At 41.7% G+C, this 23484-nt stretch overlaps 1 protein-coding gene across 3 annotated transcripts in view; it reads right to left on the reverse strand.

Moving 5' to 3' along the window:
• Positions 1-23484, reverse strand: part of HADHB (hydroxyacyl-CoA dehydrogenase trifunctional multienzyme complex subunit beta) — a 131946-nt gene that overhangs the window by 88544 nt on the left and 19918 nt on the right. For all 3 annotated transcript variants that reach the window (XM_033937946.1, XM_033937947.1, XM_033937948.1), the window contains exons 5-6: positions 12599-12643; positions 4353-4452 (exon numbers count right to left, since the gene is read on the reverse strand). In XM_033937946.1, coding sequence (XP_033793837.1) covers positions 4353-4452; positions 12599-12643 — 145 coding nt within the window. The remainder of the gene's footprint in view (positions 1-4352; positions 4453-12598; positions 12644-23484) is intronic.

Genomic DNA, 23484 nt, shown 5'->3' on the forward strand with positions numbered 1-23484 from the left:
TGCGAAAAAGAGCTCTGTCCATCATCGGCCACAGAGGAAACATGTACAGAAGGCACACCATTGGCCAAGACTGTAACAGAGCATCCAGCACCTTGGCCTGAATATCTCTGTGCCATCGGAAGAACCGGGAAGATTTGGCATTGACATTCGTGGGCATCAGGTCCATGACCAGCTGACCCCCAAGTCTGCACAATCAACTCGAAGGCCATGGGACCGAGACACCACTCGCCGGGATCTAGCACACGACTGAGGAAGTCCACTTGAACACTCTCCACTCCTGCTATGTGGGAAGCCGAGATGTCCATGAGTTTCTGCCCAAACCAGGAGCAAAGCAGCCTCCTGAGCCACCAGACAACTCTTGGTTCCCCCCTGATGATTGACATAAGCCACCATCGTGGCATTATTCAAGAGAACCTGAACAGACTTTCCCGTCAACAACATCTGGAAAGCTAGACCTTCCCCAAGCTGGTGTCGAAGAGAACCCCAAGGTACTCCAGGTGCTGAGGCAGAGTCAACCGGCTCTTGGACAGGTTGACTAATTAATAATAATTTTTATTTTTATATACCGCCATACCCAAAAAGTTCTAGGCGGTTCACAACAATAATTAAAATACAAACATCCTAGAGACTGCAGGAACTCCAAAACCCAAGCCGTAACTCAGAGCCCTCCTGAAAGGTCTTTGCTCGAATCAACCAATTGTCCAGATTGGGGTGAACTAAAATATCCTCTTTGTGCAAGGCCGCCACCACGACCACCATAATCTTGGTGAACGTCTGCGGAACCATGGCCAGACCTAAAGAAAGCACACAAAACTGATAGTGCCGACCCAAGATCGCAAAGCGAAGGAACCGCTGATGGGAGGCATGAATTGGAACATGCAAATAAGCCTTTGTCAGATCGAGAGAAGTCAGAAAATTCCCCCGGCTAAACTGCCAGAATGACAGATCTCAGGGTCTCCATGCGAAAAGACAGAACTCAGAGAGCCCTGTTGACCCCCTTCTGATCCAAGATCGCCTGAAAACTCCCCTCTTTCTAAGTAAATAGAATACTGGCTAGTGCACCACTCCTGAGGAGCACCGGAACTATTTCTTTGAGGTCTAGCAACCTTTGAAGCATCTGGTGAAAGGCCCGCTTCTTTCATGCTGCCTGACAAGAAGCGAGAAAGTGATCTGGTAAAGAGAGGGAAAACTCCAGGGCATAACCGTCCCGAATCACCTCCAAGACTCACTGATCCGTCATGATCTTGGCACACCTTTGATAAAAATCCCATAGCTGGTTGCCCACCTGCAGCAGGGGAGGCACTGGAAATGAGTTATTGGGCAGGTCAAGAGATGGGGGAACTGGCTGAGTTATCACGTCACCCCCTGACGGACCCCCTGAAAGGATTGCATGCGCTGAAACGGCCCTGAGACCCGGCAGCAGGAAAAGAAGCTGCCCCTCGACCAGAGCGGTATCTGCGGAAATCACATAAACACCCGCGAGCAATGCCATCCCACTCCACGCAGGCAGGCACAGTCTTCAGGAAGAGGGAGAACCTTAGAGTCCGTTAAAGTCTGAATCAACTTGTCCAAATACTCGCCAAACAAGACCCCAAAAAGGGAAATTTCGTCAGCTTAATAATAATAATTTATTCTTATATACCGCCAACCCATCAGTTAAAAGTGGTTCACAACAAGAAGAGGCTGGACAAACTGAATTATATTCATGAGCATCAAAATGTTTCTCAGAAAATACAAATTGCAATTAAATCACATATTTTTCAAACAGATAATTTTAAGAATTTTTAGAAATAGATAAGACTGAGCTTGGGGAATAAAAACATTCCAACATGAATTCATTGAACTAGCCTGAAATGCTTAGCGTTAGATGCCGCAACCACCGACCAAGGCCGGAGCCACAGGGTATGACGAGCGGCAACCCCAAGAGCCATGGACTTGGCTGACGCCCGCAACAGATCTTACATGGCATCTGAGAGATAAGAAGCCCCCATCTCAATTTTGGCTACTTCCTGTTTCACCAAGGACCAGACATCAGTCAAGGAAATACTCGGCCCACCGAAAACAAGCCCAAGTCACCAGACCGCCACACATTGCAGCCTGGACCGCTAGAGTAATGACATCAAAATTCTGCTTAAGAAGAGACTACAACCTACGCTCCTCCAAGTCCCTCAACGCCGAGCCACCCTCTACTGGCACCATATGCCATTTCGCAATGGCCGAAACCACCGCGTCCACCATCGACGACTTCAAGGTATCCCCTATCCTCCTCCGGGATGGGATACAGGCGAGCCATAGAAAACGCAAAATAAAAGGGCGACTCCGGCAAGTTGGCAACCTCGGTATGGGAGTCCCCAGCAGCATCGGAGGCAAGGCACACCTTATTTCCCTGACCATTGGCGGCTAGGGGAATCCCTATGTGAGCAGCGAGGGAAAATGGGCTTCCCTGCTGTCAGCTGCCAGCATGTGAGGCACTCGTGAAGGGGATCCCTGAAGCCGAGAAGGAGTCCACTTTGCGGCAGGCAGCACACCATGAGAACAGACCCGCATTGCCTCAGGATTTTTTTTTCCCCCCCAGAACAGACTCCACTGGCTCTCTAAGCCATATGCCTTGTCGATATCGGTGGCAAGGCTTATAGCTGAGGCACCTCTAGAAAAATTTGTTTGAGGAGGTGAGGGGAGGGACTCAATTCGTGACCCATCGAGTGTGACACCCTCAAGGTCGGACGGACAGACCTCCGAAAGGGTCCCCCCCAAGCTCGGTCCGGCACTAAACGGGGACAAGAAGGCCACTAAATAACTTCCAACAGCCCTACACTAACCAAAGGAAGACTGGCAAAATCTTACCACACCTACTAAGACTGAGAACACACCGGTTATATTATGGGGAAGCATAGCTACTTGTATTACAGCCAAATGATCATCACCAATTGGTCATGGTGAGCAATTACCCATCAGTGAACTGTACTGTTCTGGAAAGGTGCTAAAGAAAAGACAGTTTGAAGCGCTGGTTTTGGGCATCAAAACTGCTGCAGCTGCCTCCTTCCATACAAGGGAAGAGGAAATTCATCTACCACCACACACTTGTGTTTTGACCCATCACTGCTCAGAACATCCAAGCAGGATCTCTTCCCCTTAGAATGGTTTTTCCAGAATTTTAGGGGTTCTAAAGCCTTGGGAGGACTGACTGGGGGTCAAGCATAAAACTCTTGCCCCTTCCTCTCATGTCCCGTAGAACACGGTCACTCCTCAAATGGCAACTGCGCAAAAATGCAGGATCCAGAACTAGAAAAGCCTGGGACATCTATGAGAAGCAGGCTCTAGCAAAAACAAGTGGTTTTAAAGTAGAAAAAACAAAATTAAAAAAAGATTGCTAAAGATCCAAGATAGCCACTGTCAAGCAAATCATGCCAAAAATGGGCCATTGGAGCCAGACAAAAAAAAAAAAAAATAGCAACTTTAGAGTTTTAGAGAAGGGGGAACCTAATTCTAGACTCAGAAATCTTTAAAAACCAAAATTTACAGAACCCCCCCTCCCCAAAGTTCCCCATAGGGAATAATGGGAGTACTCACTGTGACTCCTAGTGCTGCTTTCCTCAAATATCCTGTTTGCAGACTGACCCTGACCACGGACTCCCACCCTCGAGAATCCTCATGCAGCGAAGGAAGAAAGAAACTACACAGTCAGCTCCGATACCCAGAGGGGTCTTACTCGGGGGCCACACAGCTTGCGCCGAAGCCTCTGAAAAATCAGCAGGCGAGCCACATCCTGAGCTCCTTAGATCCACCAAGGCTGGCTCCACAGGTACTCCGAGGAGATTGGCCTTAGAGCAGCAGTCTACCCACATGGGACTGCATCCTTTCCCCAGTGGAGTAAGCCCAAGAAGGGGACCTCCAAGCACTGAAGTCACGAAGAAAACAAAGAATCTGACAGAAAAATACACCAAAATAACAAAAAGAAGTAGAGCAGATCAGAACACACCTTCTGAGTTTGCTTGCAAAAGAAAAAACGGAGGATGACACTGTTCTCCACTGCAGAAGGGGAGGAATTCAAGTTCTTAAAGTGATATTCTTGAGCAGTTTCGTAGGACATGGGAATCAACAGCAACAGCTATAGTATGAACTCCTGTCCACCCGGCAACAGAAATAAAATTACAATACATGCTCCCATCTCTTCTTAATGTAACTTAGCAATAGTGATTGCCACAATATTAATTATAAAAAGAATATTAGAAATTTGCTTGTAATTCTGAGGACTCAAACTAATATGGATTTCTACTGCTTAATATATTCAAATTTGCAAGCATGTAATTGGTAAATGTGCATTCCTAGTTAACATATTTCGTATAACCCACCTCTCGAGCCACATTGCTTGTTTTGACTTCCTGGATGACTGTGCCAAAAATAATATGTTCGACAGCCTCTGTTGAAATACTGGTTCGATCCAGCAAACCTCTAAAAGAGAGAAAATGGAATATATTTAAATTACTAAAAATAAGAAATCAAAAAAGCAGTAATTTAATGAAAAGTCAAATATTTTTCCATGCAGGCCTGGCTTAACCATTGGACCAGGTTAGGCTCTGGTCCAGGGCACCAAAATGCCCAACCTCTTACCCCACCTGATCTCTTTCCCCTTCGCGCAGGTCCGGCACTGATCCTTTACCTAACTCATCCCCCGTGGTCCTGTAAATATACATCTTTTGCTGGTGGCAGCAGCAGCAGAATGACAAGCTGCCTTCAACCAGCCCCTGCGTCATCCCTCTGCTGCATCCTGCCCCCAGGAATTTGCCTCAGAAGAGGCAAAATGCAGTACAGGAAGACCCAGGGGCTTGCTGCTGCCAGCCTGAAATGCTGTTGCTGCCACCGCTCAACAAACTTTATAGAACTGTGAAGGAATGAGGTGAGGGAGAAGGAGGGGAACAGTAGAAGGGAAAAGAGACTGCACCATGAGGGTCTGACACTAAAAGCAAATTGGCTCGGGCACCACAATCCCTTCAACTGGCCCTTCTTCCATGTAACTAAGGAAGTTGTTAACAAGTGGAAACAGAATAACATCATCACATGTTATTGCAAATAATATATTGGGCCCATTAGCTGATCATATTATCAAACATTACTAATCAATTTCTTTCCTAAAACCTGTAATATTTTAAAAAATATACTCAACAGCAATATCTTCAGCACTATGTACTATATCAAAATGGCAACCAAAAAAATGGAGAAAAGACCTCAGTGTCTAATAGGGGTTTAAATAAACCCATCTCCTCACATAGACTTTCCTGCTTCAGTATCACGCAAATTTTGAAGCAGGGAGACATATTCTTGGTCTGAAAAACTCTATAGAGCAACTGTCTATTCAAAACATAAAATCTTATAAAGTGCAATTCTCAATATTATTACATAACAGATGCAAAAAATGATACCAACTTATCTTTAAAAGTTTCCTAGTGCTGGACTTATCTTGAAGCAGAAAAAAATTGCCAAAGTGAAGCAAATGCTTAATGTTGAAGAGCAGTTAAGCCATAACCTCTATGTTATGGCTTAACCGGTCTTCAACATTAAGCATTTGCTTTGGCGCCTGCAGCACGCATACCGACCCTGGGAACTCTGGGAGAATTCCTGTAAAGAGGAAGGAGAATATTGCCCATTGTCACAAAAATTGCATCAGGAGCCACGAAAAGTAGGACACCCAGAACCCCTGGATCTTGCTTGAGTATCAGACAATGTCTTGGGGTGACAGTCCATTACCGAATTTATGAGATTGTCCAGAACCTTACCAAACAACTGCCCTTTTAAAAGGTAGACGAGCCAGAGTTGCCTTGGAGGTGAAATCACAAGCCCACTGCTGAACCCAAAGCATTCGGCGTGCCAAAATAGAATACGCCGACACCTTTGCCAGTACTTTCAAAAGGTCATAGAAGGCATCCGCCATGTAATCCATCCCAGCCATCAGAAGTTGCGGAGGAGGCTCCACCGCATCAGTCTACAGCAGGGGTGCCCACACTTTTTGGGCTTGCGAGCTACTTTTAAAATGACCAAGTCAAAATGATCTACCAACAATAAAATTTAAAAAAACACAAAACACACTGTATGCATAGAATTGTTAATTATCATTCCTATTCCGGGGTTTTTTCAAAGAGGTCAAAGCAGATGACTCTATGCACTGTCACCTCAGTAACAACCATACAAAAATAGACAAATACCCACCCCCCTCCCTTTTTACTAAACCACAATGAATGCCCAGCGCTGCTCTCGACGCTCATAGGCTCCCTGCGCTAAAAACCTCTATTGTGGTTTAGTAAAAGGGGACCATAGTGTAAAATATAGGCAGCAGATATAAATTCAGACACATTTGATCACTAAATTTAAAATAAAATCATTTTTCCTACCTTGTCTGGTGATTTCATGAGTCTCTGGTTGCACTTTCTTCTTCTGACTGTGCATCCAATCTTTCTTCCCTTCTTTTAGCCTGTATGCTTCCTCTCCTCCAGACCTCATTCCCTCTCCCAACTTTTCCTTCCTCTCTTCCTGTCCTTTCTTTCTCTCTGCCTCCCTTTCTTTTTTTTCTGTTTCTATTCTTTCCTTCTGTCTCCCTGCCTGCCCTTTTTCTTTCTTTCTCCCTGCCCTCCCCCAAGCCACTGCCATCGGGGACCAAGACCCAAACTGCCATTGGGGACCAGGACCCAAACCACCACGCTAAAAAACTGCTAACATGGTTTAGTAAAAAGGGAGGGGGGTATATTTGTCTATTTTTGTATGGTTGTTATTAAGGTGATAGTGCATAGAGTCATCTGCTTTGGCCTCTTTGAAAAATCTTGTGATTTGAAAGATATTTGGTGTATACTTCATTTTGATGGCCGGGAATTTTCTTTCTGTTCTCATGTTCATAAATCTTTTTCTAGAATAGATTACATTTTTGTTTCAAATCAATTAGTACATCAAGTTACGCAGGCTGCCATAGATCCAATTATTTTATCAGATCATGGTGGAGTGTGGATTGAACTTAAAGGCGTTGAACAAGATATAAATAGACCTGTGTGGAGATTTGATAATACATTGCTTGCTGAACCAAATTTTTATGAAATTATGTTAGAAAAAATAAAGGATTACTTTCAACTTAATGAAACAGATGAGGTCTCTATGGAAACTTTATGGGATGCCTTTAAGGTGACCATGAGAGGTCAACTAATTTCTTATTCGGCTCATCTTAAAAAACAGATTAAGAAACAGTTTTCTGATTTAGAAAAAGAAATTAAAATTTTGGAATCAAAACTAATAAAAAATGGGATTATTCTACGCAACAAGAACTTTTAAAATTTAAAGGAAAATTTCATGAGATTTCATCTAAATTGATTAGGAAAGATTTATTTTCTCAGCAAGCTTTATATTATGGAAACTCAAATAAGTCGGGAAGAATATTGGCAAATTATTTAAAAGCTAAAAAAAGAAAGACAAAAATAGTTGCCATTAAAGATGAACTTGGAGGTATGCACAATCAAAATAAATCTATTTTAAAACAGTTTTTACAATTTTATAGATCTCTTTATTCTTCTGAGACTTATTTAGATAAAGAAAAAGATGGTTTAGAGTTTTTGAAAGTATTAGAGGGTCCTAAGGTTCCCGAGCATATAAAAAGAAGTTTAGAAGAGCCAATATCACTAAAAGAATTAGGAATAGCTTTGAAATCCCTTAGAGTAGGATCTGCTCCAGGTGGTGATGGATATACAGTAGAGTTTTATAAATCTTTTCAAAATACCCTATTACCTTATTTATTAAATTTGTACCAGACTCAACTAACTAAGGGTTGTATTACAGGCACTATGGCAGAATCTTTAACCATAGTTTTGCCCAAGCCAAATAAAGATCCCACTTTGGTTTCAAATTATAGGCCTATTTCCTTAATCAATGTAGATAGTAAACTTTTAGCTAAGACATTAGCTTTAAGATTGGCTAAAGCTCTCCCTTTCATTATAGGTATGCATCAAACAGGATTCGTTGCTCAAAGACTTTCTTCTCATAATACTAGACTGGCTTTTCATATGTTATATTTGACAAAAGCCATGAAAGATCCGGCTTTTTCTGTTTCTTTGGATGCAGAGAAGGCCTTTGATCGAGTGGAATGGACATTCATGTATCAGGCAATGGACTGGTTTGGTATAGGTTCAGGATTTATACAAATAATTAAAACGTTGTATAGCTCCCCTGCTGCTAGATTATATATCAATAATACATTTTCAGAACGTTTTAATTTACAGAGAGGAGTTAGACAAGGTTGTCCATTATCTCCTTTACTTTTTGATATTGTTTTGGAACCCTTGCTGTTAGCTATTCAGCAGGTAAAGGAGATACAAGGTATTCCCCGTTCAGATAGGGAATATAAAATATCAGCATATGCGGACGATATCTTGCTTTATTTGAGAAATCCAGAAAGTACCATTCCATGTTTGCTTGAATTAATTGAAAAATTTGGAAAATTTTCCGGTTACAAGATAAATTGGAATAAATCAGAAGTTCTTCCACTAAATGTACATTGTACAAAAGGTTTATTTGATCCATTTTCTTTCATTTGGAAGGAAGATGGTATTAAATACTTAGGAATTTGGATTGCAAAAACAGTAGATGATACAATGAAAATTAATGAAAAAAATTTATTACAAAAAGTAACAGAAATGTGTGAGCAATGGAATCCTTTACACTTATCTTGGTGGGGGAGAGTACAAACTGTTAAAATGATGATTTTACCTGTAGTTTGTTACCAAATGGGTATGATACCTATTTTTTTTCAGGGATCTTTTTATAAAAAAATAAATAGGATCCTAACCAATTTTATTTGGCTGGGAAAAATTCCTAGAATTGCTTTAGTGTCTTTGCAAAGGCCTATTGTGGAGGGTGGGGTAAATTTTCCAAATTTTTATAGGTACCATCAGGCCTATATTCTGCGACAAGGTATGTATTGGATCCTCCCAGAGCCCATTGACGATATTCCAGATTGGTTTTGGTTAGAGTGGAGACTTATGTTTCCACTGCGTCTTGGTCACGTTGTTAATATCAAAATGCCAAGGTTATATAAAGATCATAAAATATTTATGGATACCTGGAAGACTTTAAGGTATATAAGTAGTCTGACTCCTATTCCGATAAATAAATCAACAATTCAAACAATTTGGTTAAACCCCAAGAACAAAATAGGCGGTTTTAAAATAATTTGGAAGCATTGGATGTTAGCAGGGATACGTACTTTAGAAGATGTAATAACTAATGGTAAACTGCTTGACTTTTCACAATTGCAACATAAATTTGGTTTAAATAAATCACAATATTTTAGATGGTTGCAATTGAAGCAGGCCATTCAGGTGGGGTTCCCTGAATGGAAAAATCTTAACAATTATCATAGCTTAGAATTCTTATGCTTTCAGGTGGCTTCTACTGGTCACCAGGCCGCAATGTTGTATAAATTAATATCTGGATTTGTAAATAAAAAACCAAAACATAAGTCTTGGAGACATTTGGAGCATTGAGATTAAGCATCAAATTAATGCATCTCAATGGCCACGACTTTGGTCTTGGAGGATAAGATGTACAGTTTCAGCATCTATGAGACAAACATGGTTTTTTCTTTTGCATAGAGCTTTTTGGACCCCTGTTCGTTTACAAAAATTAGATAGCTCTAAGTCTAATAAATGTTGGCACTGTCATCTTGAGGCGGGGACATTAGATCATCTTTTATTCTATTGTCCATATATATTACTATTTTGGAAATCAATTTGGCCTCAAATAAATAGGATGATGGACAATCCAGTAGCCTTAACTTATGATACTATTCTATTTGGTACAACAATGAGAGCAAAAAGTCAAATTTCATCACATAATAATAAACTTTTATTCATATTAACTGGAGTAGCAATTCAACAAATAACATGTAACTGGAAAAATTATGACAGACTAAGTTATAACTTCTGGTGGAATTCGGTATGCCATATATATAAAATGGAGCGCACAATAGCAACACAGAAAGGATATTTTGGTAAATTTCTGAAGATTTGGAGACCATTAGCAGATTTTTGTAATGATTAATAACATTTTCCCATAATAAGAGATTTGGTAAGTGGGGATATGGGTGGGTACTATTTCATTTATCTTACAATATGTATGAATTAATTAATGTATTTTCAAGTATTATGTTAGAGTTTCTGAAATACGAAGGGAGGGCTTGGGGGGGGGGGTTATTTTATTTATATTTGTCATACATATTAAATGATTTATATATTATCTAAAACATTATAAAAATATGAATATAAATATGATATATTGTACTTAAAGTATTCATGAAAGAAAATCAAGTGTGTGTTTATAAGATTATATGTATTTTTCTGATACACTTGTTGTAATATGAAAAAATGAATAAAGAAATTAAAAAAAAAAAAAAAAGAAAAACCCTGGAATAGGGTGCTTTGTGTTTTTTTAAAATTTTACTGTTGGTAGATCATTTTGACTTGATCATTTTTAAAGTAGTTCGCAAGCCCAAAAAGTGTGGGCACCCCTGGGCTAGATGGACAGGGGAGATGGGCATAGAAATAAGTCAGATACATATGGAAGGGGGAGAGGGAAGACAGTGGATGGAATGGGCAGATGCTGGAAGGAAAAGAGTGAAAAGAAGATGAAAGCAGAAACCAGAGACAACAAAAGGTAGAAATAAATCATATTTCTATTTTGTCATTAGAATATATCAGATTTGAAATATATATCCTGCTAGAGACATAAATGGCGACTGCAGTATTCTGTTAGCATGATATTTCTGTGTAGCATTCTATAATAACTTTGCTTGTTCAGTTTTCTTGATAGTAGAGGGGATATATGTGAAGGGGAGGGGAGACAGAGGTTTTGTTGGTCCGTGCTCTTTATATTAGTATTTATAAAATCACAATTGTTCAGAATATTGTTTCTTTTTATACTTTAATAAAACACATTCAATATAAAATCATAACTGCGGCTTGTGCAGATGGGATCAGATGGTTTGTGGGGGACCGAGCTCGAGGAGACGGGGGCGGAATTTTTTTTAAATTTCAGTCTTAATAGTTTGCCAGTCCACAAAATAATTCTTTTATTTCTGCCGGTCCACGGGTGTAAAAAGGTTGAAGAACACTGCCATAAAGGACATCACCACAGTAGCTTTAATGCCTAAATTAGCTGTTTCAAAAACTTTCCTGAGAACCACATCCACCGTGCGGTCCTGCATATCTATCAACACAACCCCACCCATCAATGGAGAGAGATATGTGCCCGGTCACCAGGGAATCCAGCTTTGGCTGTCCCAAAAGTTTCCGACACTCCTGCGCCAGTGGAAAGAAGCAGGACACAGCTCTGGCTTCCACAAAGGACCTTCTGGAGAATCAAACTGCTCAGAGACCATAAAACTCGTATCCATAGGCCAAAGAAAGGTCGCAGATTGCGAGTGCACACTCCAAAGCCAGGGAGAAGAAGTAGAGAAAAAAGGGGCTGGGTGTTCAATTTCAATTCCTGCAAAGATCCAGCAATAAGATCAGGTAGCCCCACAAACTTAAATAAGCACACAACAGCCGGATCATCGGCAGGATCCGGAGCTCCCAAGGGATTCGCAGATCCAGCACCCAAGTCTGGATCCCCCAATTTGGGAAGTGCTGCATTCTCAAACAAATGATCAGCGAGGTCCAGATCAGCTGCAGGATCCCCCCCCCCCCCGAACAGGATGGGAAGGAGGAACAGCTGGCGCAGGCGGAAAGACTCCTGAGAGCACCCCAGAGACTTCAAATGCGCTAAATCTGCGCAAACTGAACATGAATCCACAAGAGGAGACTCTGAGGACTCCATCCCAGCACTTTTTCAGGCAAAAATTCCAATTTCAAGAAGCAGGGAGCAGCAGGAAAAAAAATTTGCTAAAAATCCAAGATGTCCACTGTCAGCAAATTCACGCCAAAAAAACACACTTCCCGAAAAACAAAAAAAACAGCGATTTTAGGATTTCAGGTGGGGGTACACAGAGGAATACTGGAAAATACAGAAAACACCTCAAAACTAACTTTTAAAATTTGATGTTGGAGCCTGTAAGCTCATCTGTACTCACTGATACCAGAGATAGTGGTGCTACACCTGATTCCAGCCTTTTCAATAGCCGGTTCAGAATTCACTGCTACAATGCTGGGAATGCTTCCTCCAAACTGATCTTTGGGCCGCGCACCAGGATGGGTGGAGGCATGAAAATGCAGGTCTGGCGGGTCTGGTCCACGACTTAGCCTATGTTTTAGATTTTGGCCCCTTAATGTGATTGAGTTTGACACCCCTGGTCTAGACTGTCTCACCTATTGCACTGGAACACACCTTCTCAGTTCACTTGCAGAAGGAAAAGAAGAGGGCACTATACTCCACTGGTGAAGGAGGAGGAGGAGCTAAAAGATGACAACCTTTGCAACGGTTTGCAACCAGAGGATATTTACCTAAAGTACAGACTCCTATGTTTATTTAACAGAATAAGAATATATCCCAGGTTTGTGATCACTGTTCTGTTTCCATTTAACTTGCTATAAACCCAATCAATTTATGTAATTTTAGTAAACCGTTCACTTACTGCAAGGCTCCTCTGGCCAAGTCATGAGGCATCAAATCGATGTATCTGAAAAAGAAGAAATTAAAAGAAAACCTTGTATGATAACACAATGCTTCTGTAAAAAAATGAAGGAAAAATCTTCAAGCTAACGTTTATATATCTTTTATTCCAAAAACTACCAAAATGTTTTAGCTAGATACATACGATATCCAAGGAAGTGTAAAAGGATTGGTTGAGAGGAGAGGGTAACATAGTAGATGATGGCAGATCAAGACCTTTACAGTCCATTCAGTCTGCCCAACAAGATAAACTCACAGCATAAAGTATGGTGTGATGGTGTCCAGAACCCTTTCTTTAACTCAACTACCCTACCCCAGACTGCTTCCTACACCTTTTGATTGGTATGCAATTTTCACTTGGTAAGCTTTCAAACAACATGTGAGGAGAACTACTACTACTACTACTACTACTATTTATCATTTCTATGGCGTTGAAAGGCATGTGCAGCGTTGTACATTTAACATTCAATAGATGGTCCCTGATCAGAAGAGCTTACAATCTAGTTTAAAGACTTAAACAAGAGCAGCAAAAGTCAGGTCAGAATAGTCAGAATAGAGAGCCAAACACACATAAACTAAGGCACCAAACTAAAAATTTAATAGTGAATATGATGTGCCCTCAGTGTGAGGGAATAACCAATGAAGAGCATCACAATGTAACCGTTCCAGCGCTTAACAACAAAAGCTGGATGAGAAGTCACCACCACTCAATTCCAACTGCACACCATCATGGGACACATAGCACAGCTACTTACCGTAACAGTTTTTATCCAAGGACAGCAGGCAGCTATTCTCACATATGGGTGATGTCATAGACGGAGCCCGGATGCGGACGCCTCACAAGCAGATTTGCTTGAAGAAACTCGAAGTTTCGAGTCACCCGCACCGCGCATGCGCGAGTGCCTTCCCGCCCAGCACAGGGTGCGTCTCCTCAGTTCAGACAGCTAGTAGAGAAGCCAGCCAGGGGAGGTGGGTGGGTTACGAGACTAGCTGCCTGCTGTCCCTGGATAACACCTGTTATGGTAAGTAACTGTGCTTTATCCCAGAACAAGCAGGCAGGTATTCTCACATATGGGTGACCTCTAAGCTAATCAGAATTGGATGGTGGGAGTGTTGGCAATTTAAGAGAATAAATTTTGTAATACTGTTTGGCCAAACTGTCCATCCCGTCTGGAGAAAGTATCCAGACAATAGTGAGAAGTGAAGGTATGAACCGAGGACCAAGTAGCAGCCTTACAAATTTCCTCAATAGGTGTAGATCTGAGGAAAGCTACTGTAACTGCCATTGCTCTGACTTTATGGGCTGTGACTTTACTGTGAAGGGGTAATCCAGCCCGGACATAGCAGAATGAGATACAAGCTGCCATCCAATTGGAGATGGTACGCTTAGAAATAGGATGTTACAACTTATTTGGATCGAAGGAAACAAAAAGTTGAGGAGCAGTTCTATGTGGTTTGGTGCGTTCCAAGTAGAAGGCCAAAGCATGTTTACAGTCCAGAGTATGAAGAGCTGATTCTCCAGGATGAGAATGAGGCTTTGGAAAAAATACTGGAAGGACGATGGATTGGTTGAGATGAAATTCTGAGACCACTTTTGGTAGGAATTTTGGATGAGTACGGAGAACCACATTGTCATGATGGAACACCGTGAATGGTGGGTCAGTAACTAAAGCTTGCAACTCACTGAGTCGTCGAGCAGAAGTGAGGGCAATGAGAAATACCACTTTCCAAGTGAGATACTTCAGATGAGCCTTATCAATTGGTTCAAATGAAGGCTTCATGAGTTGAGTAAGGACAACATTGAGGTCCCAAACCACAGGAGGCGGTTTGAGAGGAGGTTTGACATTGAAAAGTCCTTTCATGAATCTGGAAACCACTGGATGAGCAGAGAGGGGCTTCCCTTCAATAGGTTGATGGAAAGCCACAATTGCACTGAGATGAACTCGTATAGGTGTAGACCTGAGGCCAGAATTGGATAAGTGCAAAAGGTAGTCCAAAACAGAAGATAAGGAGGAATGCTGAGGCTCCTTATGATGAGAAAAACACCATGTAGAAAATCTAGTCCATTTTTGGTGATAGCATTGTCTAGTTGTGAGCTTTCTAGAAGCTTCTAAAACGTCTCTTACAGATTGAGAAAACTGAAGAGGGGTTATGTTGAGAGGTACCAAGCTGTCAGGTGTAGAGACTGCAGGTTGGGATGAAGCAGACCCTTGACTCTGTGTAAGCAGAGAAGGAAAAACTGGTAGAAGGTATGGCTCCCTGCTGCTGATTTGCCACCGAGGAGCAATCAGAATCAGAATCATGATGGCATGATCATTCTTCAACTTGACCAGAGTCTTGAGAATGAGAGGGAATGCGTAGAGGAAGAGATTCGTCCATTCCAGAAGATAAGCATCTGCCTCGAGGCGATGAGGAGAGTATATCCTGGAGCAAAACTGAGGCAGTTTGTAGTTGCGGGGAGCCGCAAAGAGGTCTATCTGAGGCGTTCCCCACTGTGAAAAAATGTGATGTAGAGGTGAAGAATGGAGTGTCCATTTGTGAGGTTGCAGTAGACATCTCAAATTGTCCGCCAAGCAATTCTTTGCCTCTTGAATGTAGACAGCTTTGAGGAAGGTGTTGTGGCGGGTTGCCCAGTCCCAAACCTCCAGAGCTTTACAAAGGGATGCAGACCCTGTCCCTGCCTGTTTGTTGACATAATACATGGCGACTTGGTTGTACATCCGAACGAGGACTACTGTGTTGTGAAGCAGATGTTGAAAAGCCTGGAGAGCTTTGAGGATCGCTCTGAGTTCCAACTGAGTGATACGACACTGACGATCCGTACTGGTCCAGAGGCCTTGAGTACGGAGACCATCGAGATGAGCGCCCCAAGCGTAGGTCGAAGAGTCTGTCATGAGGACCTTCTGATGAGGGGGCGTTTGAAAAAGCAAACCTCTGGAAAGATTGGAAGAGAGCATCTACCAATGGAGAGACTGCTTCAAAGAAGGAGTGACTGTGAAGTGTCGAGAAAGAGGATCGCAAACCTGCGTCCATTGGGATGCCAGGGTCCACTGAAGAATTCTGAGGTGAAGTCTGGCAAAAGGAGTCACGTGTACTGTGGAGGCCATGTGACCTAGGGGTACCATCATGTGTCTCGCTGAGATGGAAGATCTGTATGACAGAGTTGAAGTAGAGATTTCAGACGTTGCTGTGGAAGGAATGCTCTGAGTTGGACAGTGTCCAGAACAGCTCCAATGAATTGTAGAGTCTGAGAGAGTTGAAGCTGAGATTTGGGAAAATTGATCTCGAATCCCAAACTTTGGAGGAACCACGTAGTCTGTTGGATCGCTACAATAACCCCTTAGACGTGGAAACGTCGAGGTAGGGAAATACCTCAAGACCACGATTCCTTAGAGCTACTGCTACTACTACCAGGCACTTGGTGAACACCCTGGGAGATGAGGCAGATTCCCCACCTGAAATCTGAGGTACTGACGGGAGGCTGGATGAATGGGGATATGAGTGTAGGCCTCCTTGAGATCCAGAGAGCATAACCAGTTGTTCTGCTCGAGAAGGGGATAAATGGTTGCCAGGGACAACATTTGAAACTTTTCTTTGACTAGAAATTTGTTGAGAGCCCTGAGATCCAGAATGGGTCGCAGATCGCCCGTCTTCTTCGGAACAAGGAAGTAACGGGAGTAAAATCCCCTGTTTTGCTGCTCCAAGGGAACTGGCTCAATGGCATGGAGTCGAAGCAGAGCTTGAGCTTCCTGAAGAAGAAAGATGGTCTGGAATGGATTGGAAGGATACTCTCTTGGAGAAAGCTCTGGTGGAATCTGAGTGAAATGAAGAGAGTATCCTTCTCTGAGGATGGTAAGCACCCAGAGGTCGGAGGTGATTGATGTCCATCGGTCGTAAAAATGATGGAGACGACCTCCCATAGGGGGAAAATGAGACGAGTCAGAATGGTGGAGGTTATGCTCTGTTTTAAACAGTCAAAAAGGCTGAGAAGCCTTAGGTGCAGCAGAAGGTTGGGGTTTTTGTTGCTTCTGAGGTTGCTGTTTCTTAAGAGGAGGACGAGTGTAAGGAGCCGGCTTTGGAGCATAACGCCGTTGATAAATAAGAGTAGGGCGTGCAGGCTTGGCAGGAGCTGGCTTTGGCTTAGGTCTGACAATTGAAGCAAAAGATTTTTCATGGTCAGACAATTTCTTGGTGGCTGCCTCGATAGATTCATCAAAGAGGTCATTGCCCTCACAAGGAATGTTAGCTAAGCGGTCTTGAAGATTAGAGTCCATGTCAATGGTAAGAAGCCAGGCAAGACGACGCATATCCACAGAGCAAGCAGCTGCTCGAGCAGACAACTCGAATGCATCGTAAGATGACTGGAGGAGATGCAACCGGAGTTGAGACAAAGAAGCAATAACCTCTTGAAATTCAAAGTGCATTTGAGTATCCAGATAATGCAAGAACTTCGGCAATAAAGAAATAAATTGAAAATAAGTGATGAATTGAAAATTATAATTGAGAACTGTCAGCCTAGAGGCCTCTGGGAGATTATATCAATCTGACCCTGGCATGGGAAGGCAGATAGACCCTTAGTGCAGGGAAACTGTTTTGAGTAGCCCTGATTGATATATTCTAGGTTTCAAGTAGCCCTGCTTGAATCATGGCTAGCTAAAAGGTGTTAATGTCTGATTAAGAGGGTGCTTAGGACAATGGTGCACAGATCAAGCCAGAGACTTAATCCCATCACCATGCTTGCAGGTTTTCTCACCCTCCTTTGTCTATTAAATTGACCATTGTCTCAAACAGTTTGCAAGTTCTAAACAGAAAGATACTGGGAGATACAATATTTTCTCTATTCAGAATAAGATTCCAAGGTATAAAAGCCTGCTCTCTGCTCGATCAAGATCTCTCTCTTTTTCTATGCAGCTATCAACCTCTCTCTCTTTCTATCTAACTACCTCTTGGCTCTTTGCTTGGCACTCTGGTTCTGTCTTGGCTCTCCCTCTCTCTGTCTAACCTGCCCTTTATCTATGAAACACGAAGCTTCCTAGAACTGCAACCTTCTATGTCCCTCTCTGCCTCTGACCTCTGTAAGGCAGTGAGACTGCTTGTTCTCTGCTTAAGTGTAATGCTCTCTGCTTAATTGTAATGCTTATGAATATTACTTTTCTGTAAGACTATTTCTATAATATATTCTTTATATAATCACCCCTGGCTGTGCTTCTTATTTGATTCTATCCCTAATGAAACTTCTGTGAAGGAACTGAACCTGGGACCTGGCGTTTGTCAGTACGCCTTTCACTTAACCCCTACCACCTAATATTGTGGGGGCCACTTTCAAACTGACATTTTGGGGGCTCTGTCTCGGTCCTTCCTGATGATTTCATCTGGGTAAGTAGAATTTAAGTTTTTTTATGCACTGTGCAATAGGATTACAGAGTGAGATAGAAATCAAAAGTCCTTGGAAAACCCTTAGATTGATTGTACGTTAGACTGGATGACACACTGTTGAAAAGTTCCAGTAATATTGTGGGGTTTTATACTTGGTGAGATTTTATTTCAATTTTGATTGATAGACAGAGTGAGATAGAAATCAAAAGTCCTTTTGGAACCCTTAAATTGTTTTAGACTGGATGACACAATTGTGAAAAGTTTCAGTAATATTTTGGGTTTTATATTTGGTGAGATTTTACTATCAAAAGTCTTTGTAGTTTACCTGTGCCAGTTTGCATTGTATGATTTGCTATTATATGCTTGCTAGGGTGTTGCATGTAAGAATATTTGAGCTGCTCTGAAGAAAAGCAGGGTTCAAAGTGAAAACAGTCACTCAATTAAGACACGCCACATCTGTACTAACTTTAACTTTTTTACCTTGTGCTTTTATTTCTATTTCTTGTCAGTCTCTGCCCTGGTGAAAGGCCCAGTGCACACTGGACTGGAACTGGCAGCTGACACCTCTGCTCTTCTATATTTTATCCTGCTAAACTTCTGCCTGTAAATTTCAGGTAGTAACCAGTGTGGGCAAGTGTGGGCATAAGTGTATTATTTATGCCAATGACTCTTGCCTAACACGCTTTACCTCGCTTTTCTACCTATTAACTAAAGTCTCCCTCCTTCATAAGTGGGAGCATTTCAATCTCAAAGGCTACACACAGACAGGGACATTTAGAAGCCCATTCTCTCTCATGAAATATATGAGCAAGGCCCACGAACCAAGGCAGACTTCTGCAGCCTCAAATATGAACCCTTTTGATTTTCAAGAACTCACAGATATTGTACACAAATATTTTGACAAGAAAGGGGGTCCATATGAGGGTAATTTTCCTGAAAACACATGGCACGATATTCAGAAACAAATGGTTTCTCATTCTCAGGAGTTTAGAAAGAAAACAGATAAACGCAAATGCCTTTTCATTCAGGGCTTATGTAGAGGACTTATTAGCCTAAGACAAGATAATACTGACTTGAACACTCAGTGCCATCAGCTGTCCAAAGACTTAGATGAGGCACAAATTAATATATCCATGCTAAGAACCCAAATTGTTCAGGCCACAAATACCATTTTAACTGTAAATGAACAATTAGAAGAGGCCAAGGCAGAATTAAAGTATTTAAAGTCAAAATGTGCCTCACCGGGACAGGTTAATGCTGTCTCCTCACAGATTCTGCCGTCTGCACCAGTGCAACATTCACCCTATCATTCACCCTATAATCCATGTAGTCAGTTTATTGAAAAACAAAACACTGTTTTTGTAGCAGGCCAGCGAAAAGGTAAACTAGCTACAGATGTAGAACAGGAAGAAGACCCGACAAACGAAAGTGAGGAAAATTCATTAGCAGGCCAGAGCAATACCAATAGTACCCCTATAAGTGACACAGCTCCAGTAACTGTAGTGCTGCAGGGACATATGAAAGATAGTGACATTGAAAGAATAGTGGAAAAAGTGGGCCCTATGCCTTTTAACATAAATGAATGGTGCAAATGGGCTACTGACATACTGATTCACTGGGGTCTAGGGAAATACAAAAGGAACAATGCAGATTTTGATAAGCTTATGCACCTAGCCCTGGGTCCACATTATTATAAATTTGGATCTCTTGTTCATCCATACCAATTTGTAAAGATGGGCATCGAACAACTATTTCGCTGCACCTCTTTGCAAGTACTTAGAACTCTTTCACCCCTGCCAAGTGATACACCAGAGCAGTTTGCATATAGAGTGTGGGTAATCAACGCGGTACTTAACGAACAGGAACATTGGCCCATTTCCTCAGATTATGGCCAGAGAGAACATAAAGAATTCCTATTAGAATTATTATCTCCCGAGATTACTAAACACCTTCTGTTGTTCTCGGAGGACCCTAAAACTACGCCTTTTGACACTTTACTGCTCAGGATTGGGTCTGTGTGGAAGACCCAGCCAGCTCAAATTATTTCAGTCTCAGAAGCTAGAAGCTGGCGTGCTGAGGGAGCACCCCAATACAAGAACACACCACACACAGGAAATAGAGGGCATGGCAGAGGTAGTTACAGAAATTCCTCCACTTACATTCCTTTCCATGAGCTCAGAGCACAGACAGAAGCATTAGAAAAAGAGAAAAGGAAATGGGAACAGGATCGTCACACAATGCAGATAGAATTGGACAGAGTAAAAAGTGATTTGACAGCCAGGAAAAACAGTGCTAGTCCATAGGGATGTCCTGACTCTCTGTGTCCGAATGCCAAGGTGACTCAGGCCTTCACAGCCCAGCCAGACTCCTTTCGCTTACCTGTGGACTCACTTTTGGAGACGCAGGATAAGGGAAAGAAGTCAGACTCAGAATTCAGCTTGAGGTATGTTACACCTTTGATTTTGGACACTTCCGACAGCCCCAAGGTTAATACTACCATAGAGGGTCAGGATACATTAATTTTGATTGATACAGGGGCTAGAATCAGTTTTACAGATAGAGCGCCTCCTACTGGAGATCAGAAAAATATGGAAATTTTTGAGATTCAGGGTCTAAATGACAAAGCTTCAAAGTGTGTGTCTATCCCACAAAAGAAACTAATGAAAAACATTGTAGAAACTACTGCCAGCACGAGTGAGAATACAGGCAAAGAAATAGTTGAGGTGACTGGTCTTGCATTAGGTACAGGAATTCTAAATGCTTCTAAACCTTTGGTTCATGAGGTTATTCCTGTGCAGTTAGCCACACAATGCTGCCTGCCAGTGCAGAAGCATGATCATAGTGTAACTCACTCAGAGGCTGCAGATCTTTCAGTTTGGGCACAAGACTGTGGGAAAAGATACACAGAAATTTTGTTTGAGGGCAAAGATCCTGAACCACAAACACAGCATCCAGTACTTCCTCCAGCAACAGAACTGGTGCCTAAGATGGAGGAGAGAGGTCTGAGTGGACCTATCTCTTTAGCATGTGGCTCTCCAACTGGGTCATTTGCTAAATCAGAGGGCTCTGTTAGGTTCACTCTACACTCTCAGGCTCTAACTAAGATTTCAAAGCCTGTAGTGCCAGTGGCTGCCTCTTGCTCTGACATTACTGTGAAATTTAACCCTAAATGTGCATTTTTCTCTGTCCTAGACATGATTAATGATTTTCGGAATTTGCCCCTTGCCTCTGAATGCCAGGACACAACAGTGCAGACAAAAGAAGACAAATCTAGCCTGCACCTGACTTCTGCACCGCAGTGCCCACTCCTCCGAGTGCAGTGGGACCCAGGTGGCAGACATGTGGTCCAGGTCGGCCTGAATGGAACATGGACAAAGTTTGCTCTAAGTGACCTTGAGGTTGCTGCTAATTTAAAATGTTTTTTTTTTTTTTCTTTTTCCTAGCAGCAGTTCGGATATAGCCATCCCAGACCAATTTTGGCACAAAGATATTTCTAGTGTTTTCCAAGGTTCCTCTTTATCACTGCAGAGATAAAGATGTCCCAAAGAAGATATTAGCTTTATGCCTTTTCTGAATATGAGATGGTTATGATATGCATTATTTGTACTACTCAGGTGTTCATCTTTGCTGTGTTTTTCTATAACAAAGTGTTTATTTGCAGAGTTAAATTCAGCCCTGAACACTTGACAGATGGAAGAATAATGCCGACGCCTCAAAATTTGTGTTTTATGTTGTCTGTGCTATGTGGTCTGTCTTTTGTCTATTTGTTTTAGTTTAGGGGGTACCCCAGTATACATAACATAGGCCATTTCTAGAGCTTTTTTCCCCAATTTTTTTTAACTAGCCCAATTGCACAATGTTCTTTTTTCCCTATAATTTGCATATGCTAAATGTAGCTTAGTTAGGGGTTATATTTTTAAGAAAAGGTTTTATTCTATATCTATACCATGTTTATTCTATGCTCCTCATTAGATTCAGTACACATTTCTGACATAATTTTTTTTATATATACATTCAGTACAGAATTATGGTTTCTCTGAATTGCCATAAGTTATATGCAGCACACAAAAACATATCTTTTTGAAATGTCTGATTAAGAACCTTAAGTACCTGATTATTGTCTGTCTTTTGCCATAACTATAACAAGTAAATGCATTAATATTGTTACATGTTGCCACATTCAGTACAGGCAACTAGTCTCTCTCTCTCTCTCTATGCATTCAGTACAGGCAACCTGGTTTCTCTCTCTCTACATTCAGTACAGGCAACATGTTTTCTCTTCCATTTTCTATCTCTTATTTGGATCACACTGGAGTACAGCTGCTGAATGATATCGGGACTCTTTTCAAATCCCTCCCTGTATGCACAGACATCATTTCATCTCAAGGGCGAACACCACCAGTTTCCAGTGACTTGACTGATCCTGTGCAAACATCAGATCCTGTGCAAACATCCTTTCATTTCAAGTGTGAACCTCATCAGTTTAAAGAGACTGCCGGTTCCTGCTGGACTAATTCATCTTCATGCACCCTGACTGCAAAGACTTTTCCACACATGCTGTACACAATGTTTCCTGTTCATCGGATATAGCCACCTTCCTAAGAACGCTTTGCTGTACAATTCCACCTATTTAACCTATTCTATGGACATTCCAGACTTTACTTCATATGCTGTGTATCCACTACCTCTTGGTATGGGGAATGAGACATTTCAAAAGCTGCTGATCTTTACTGAACTCCATACTTACACTGAACAACTTCAGAAAACCTCCAAAAAAGTGAATCATACTATCACTTTTTAAAATGGACAGATTGCACATAATTTAATACAAGACGCTCATGTCTCAGTTTGGGAACTTTTCTTTGGGTATTCGCCCACTGCAAACCACGTATTTAATGTTTTAATTCACCCTATCATTATCTTAATTATTGTACAAATTTTTTTTTATGTATTATTATGATTTTTCTTTGCTGTAAAGTGAAACACATGTACATTTCTTTACAACGCTTATCATACAAGCTTCCCTCTAACTTTTAAGGCAGTTATACATGTATTTCCAGTATCTTTTCTGACACTTGCTAATTTGGTCCTAATTTGGTTTTAATTTGGCATGGCCTATTGCATTACCATTACCAGGGTCAGATATAATATTATCCCATATCCCATACTTAGATACTCTCTCTTATGACATCTTGGTACCTTTATACCTGAACCTCCTGAAAAAGCTTCCTGCATCCCTTATGTAACGTTCACTCGCTCAACGACGGGTAAGATATAGGCATACTGGGATCCCCGCCCAGATTATGGCCTATACGACCTAAGACAGAGGTTTGAACTCGTAATGGGAACGGTTTACAACCTATCTTCATAGCTTGGAGATTCTGCAAGACAGGGGACGTACTGTTGGAGGTAAGTGAGGGTACCACAAGCTTGCCCTCATTTCAAAGAATAAAAATAAAAATAAAAAAATTA

This window comes from Geotrypetes seraphini, chromosome 3, assembly GCF_902459505.1.
Source record: "Geotrypetes seraphini chromosome 3, aGeoSer1.1, whole genome shotgun sequence".
In the NCBI taxonomy this organism is placed as follows: domain Eukaryota; kingdom Metazoa; phylum Chordata; class Amphibia; order Gymnophiona; family Dermophiidae; genus Geotrypetes; species Geotrypetes seraphini.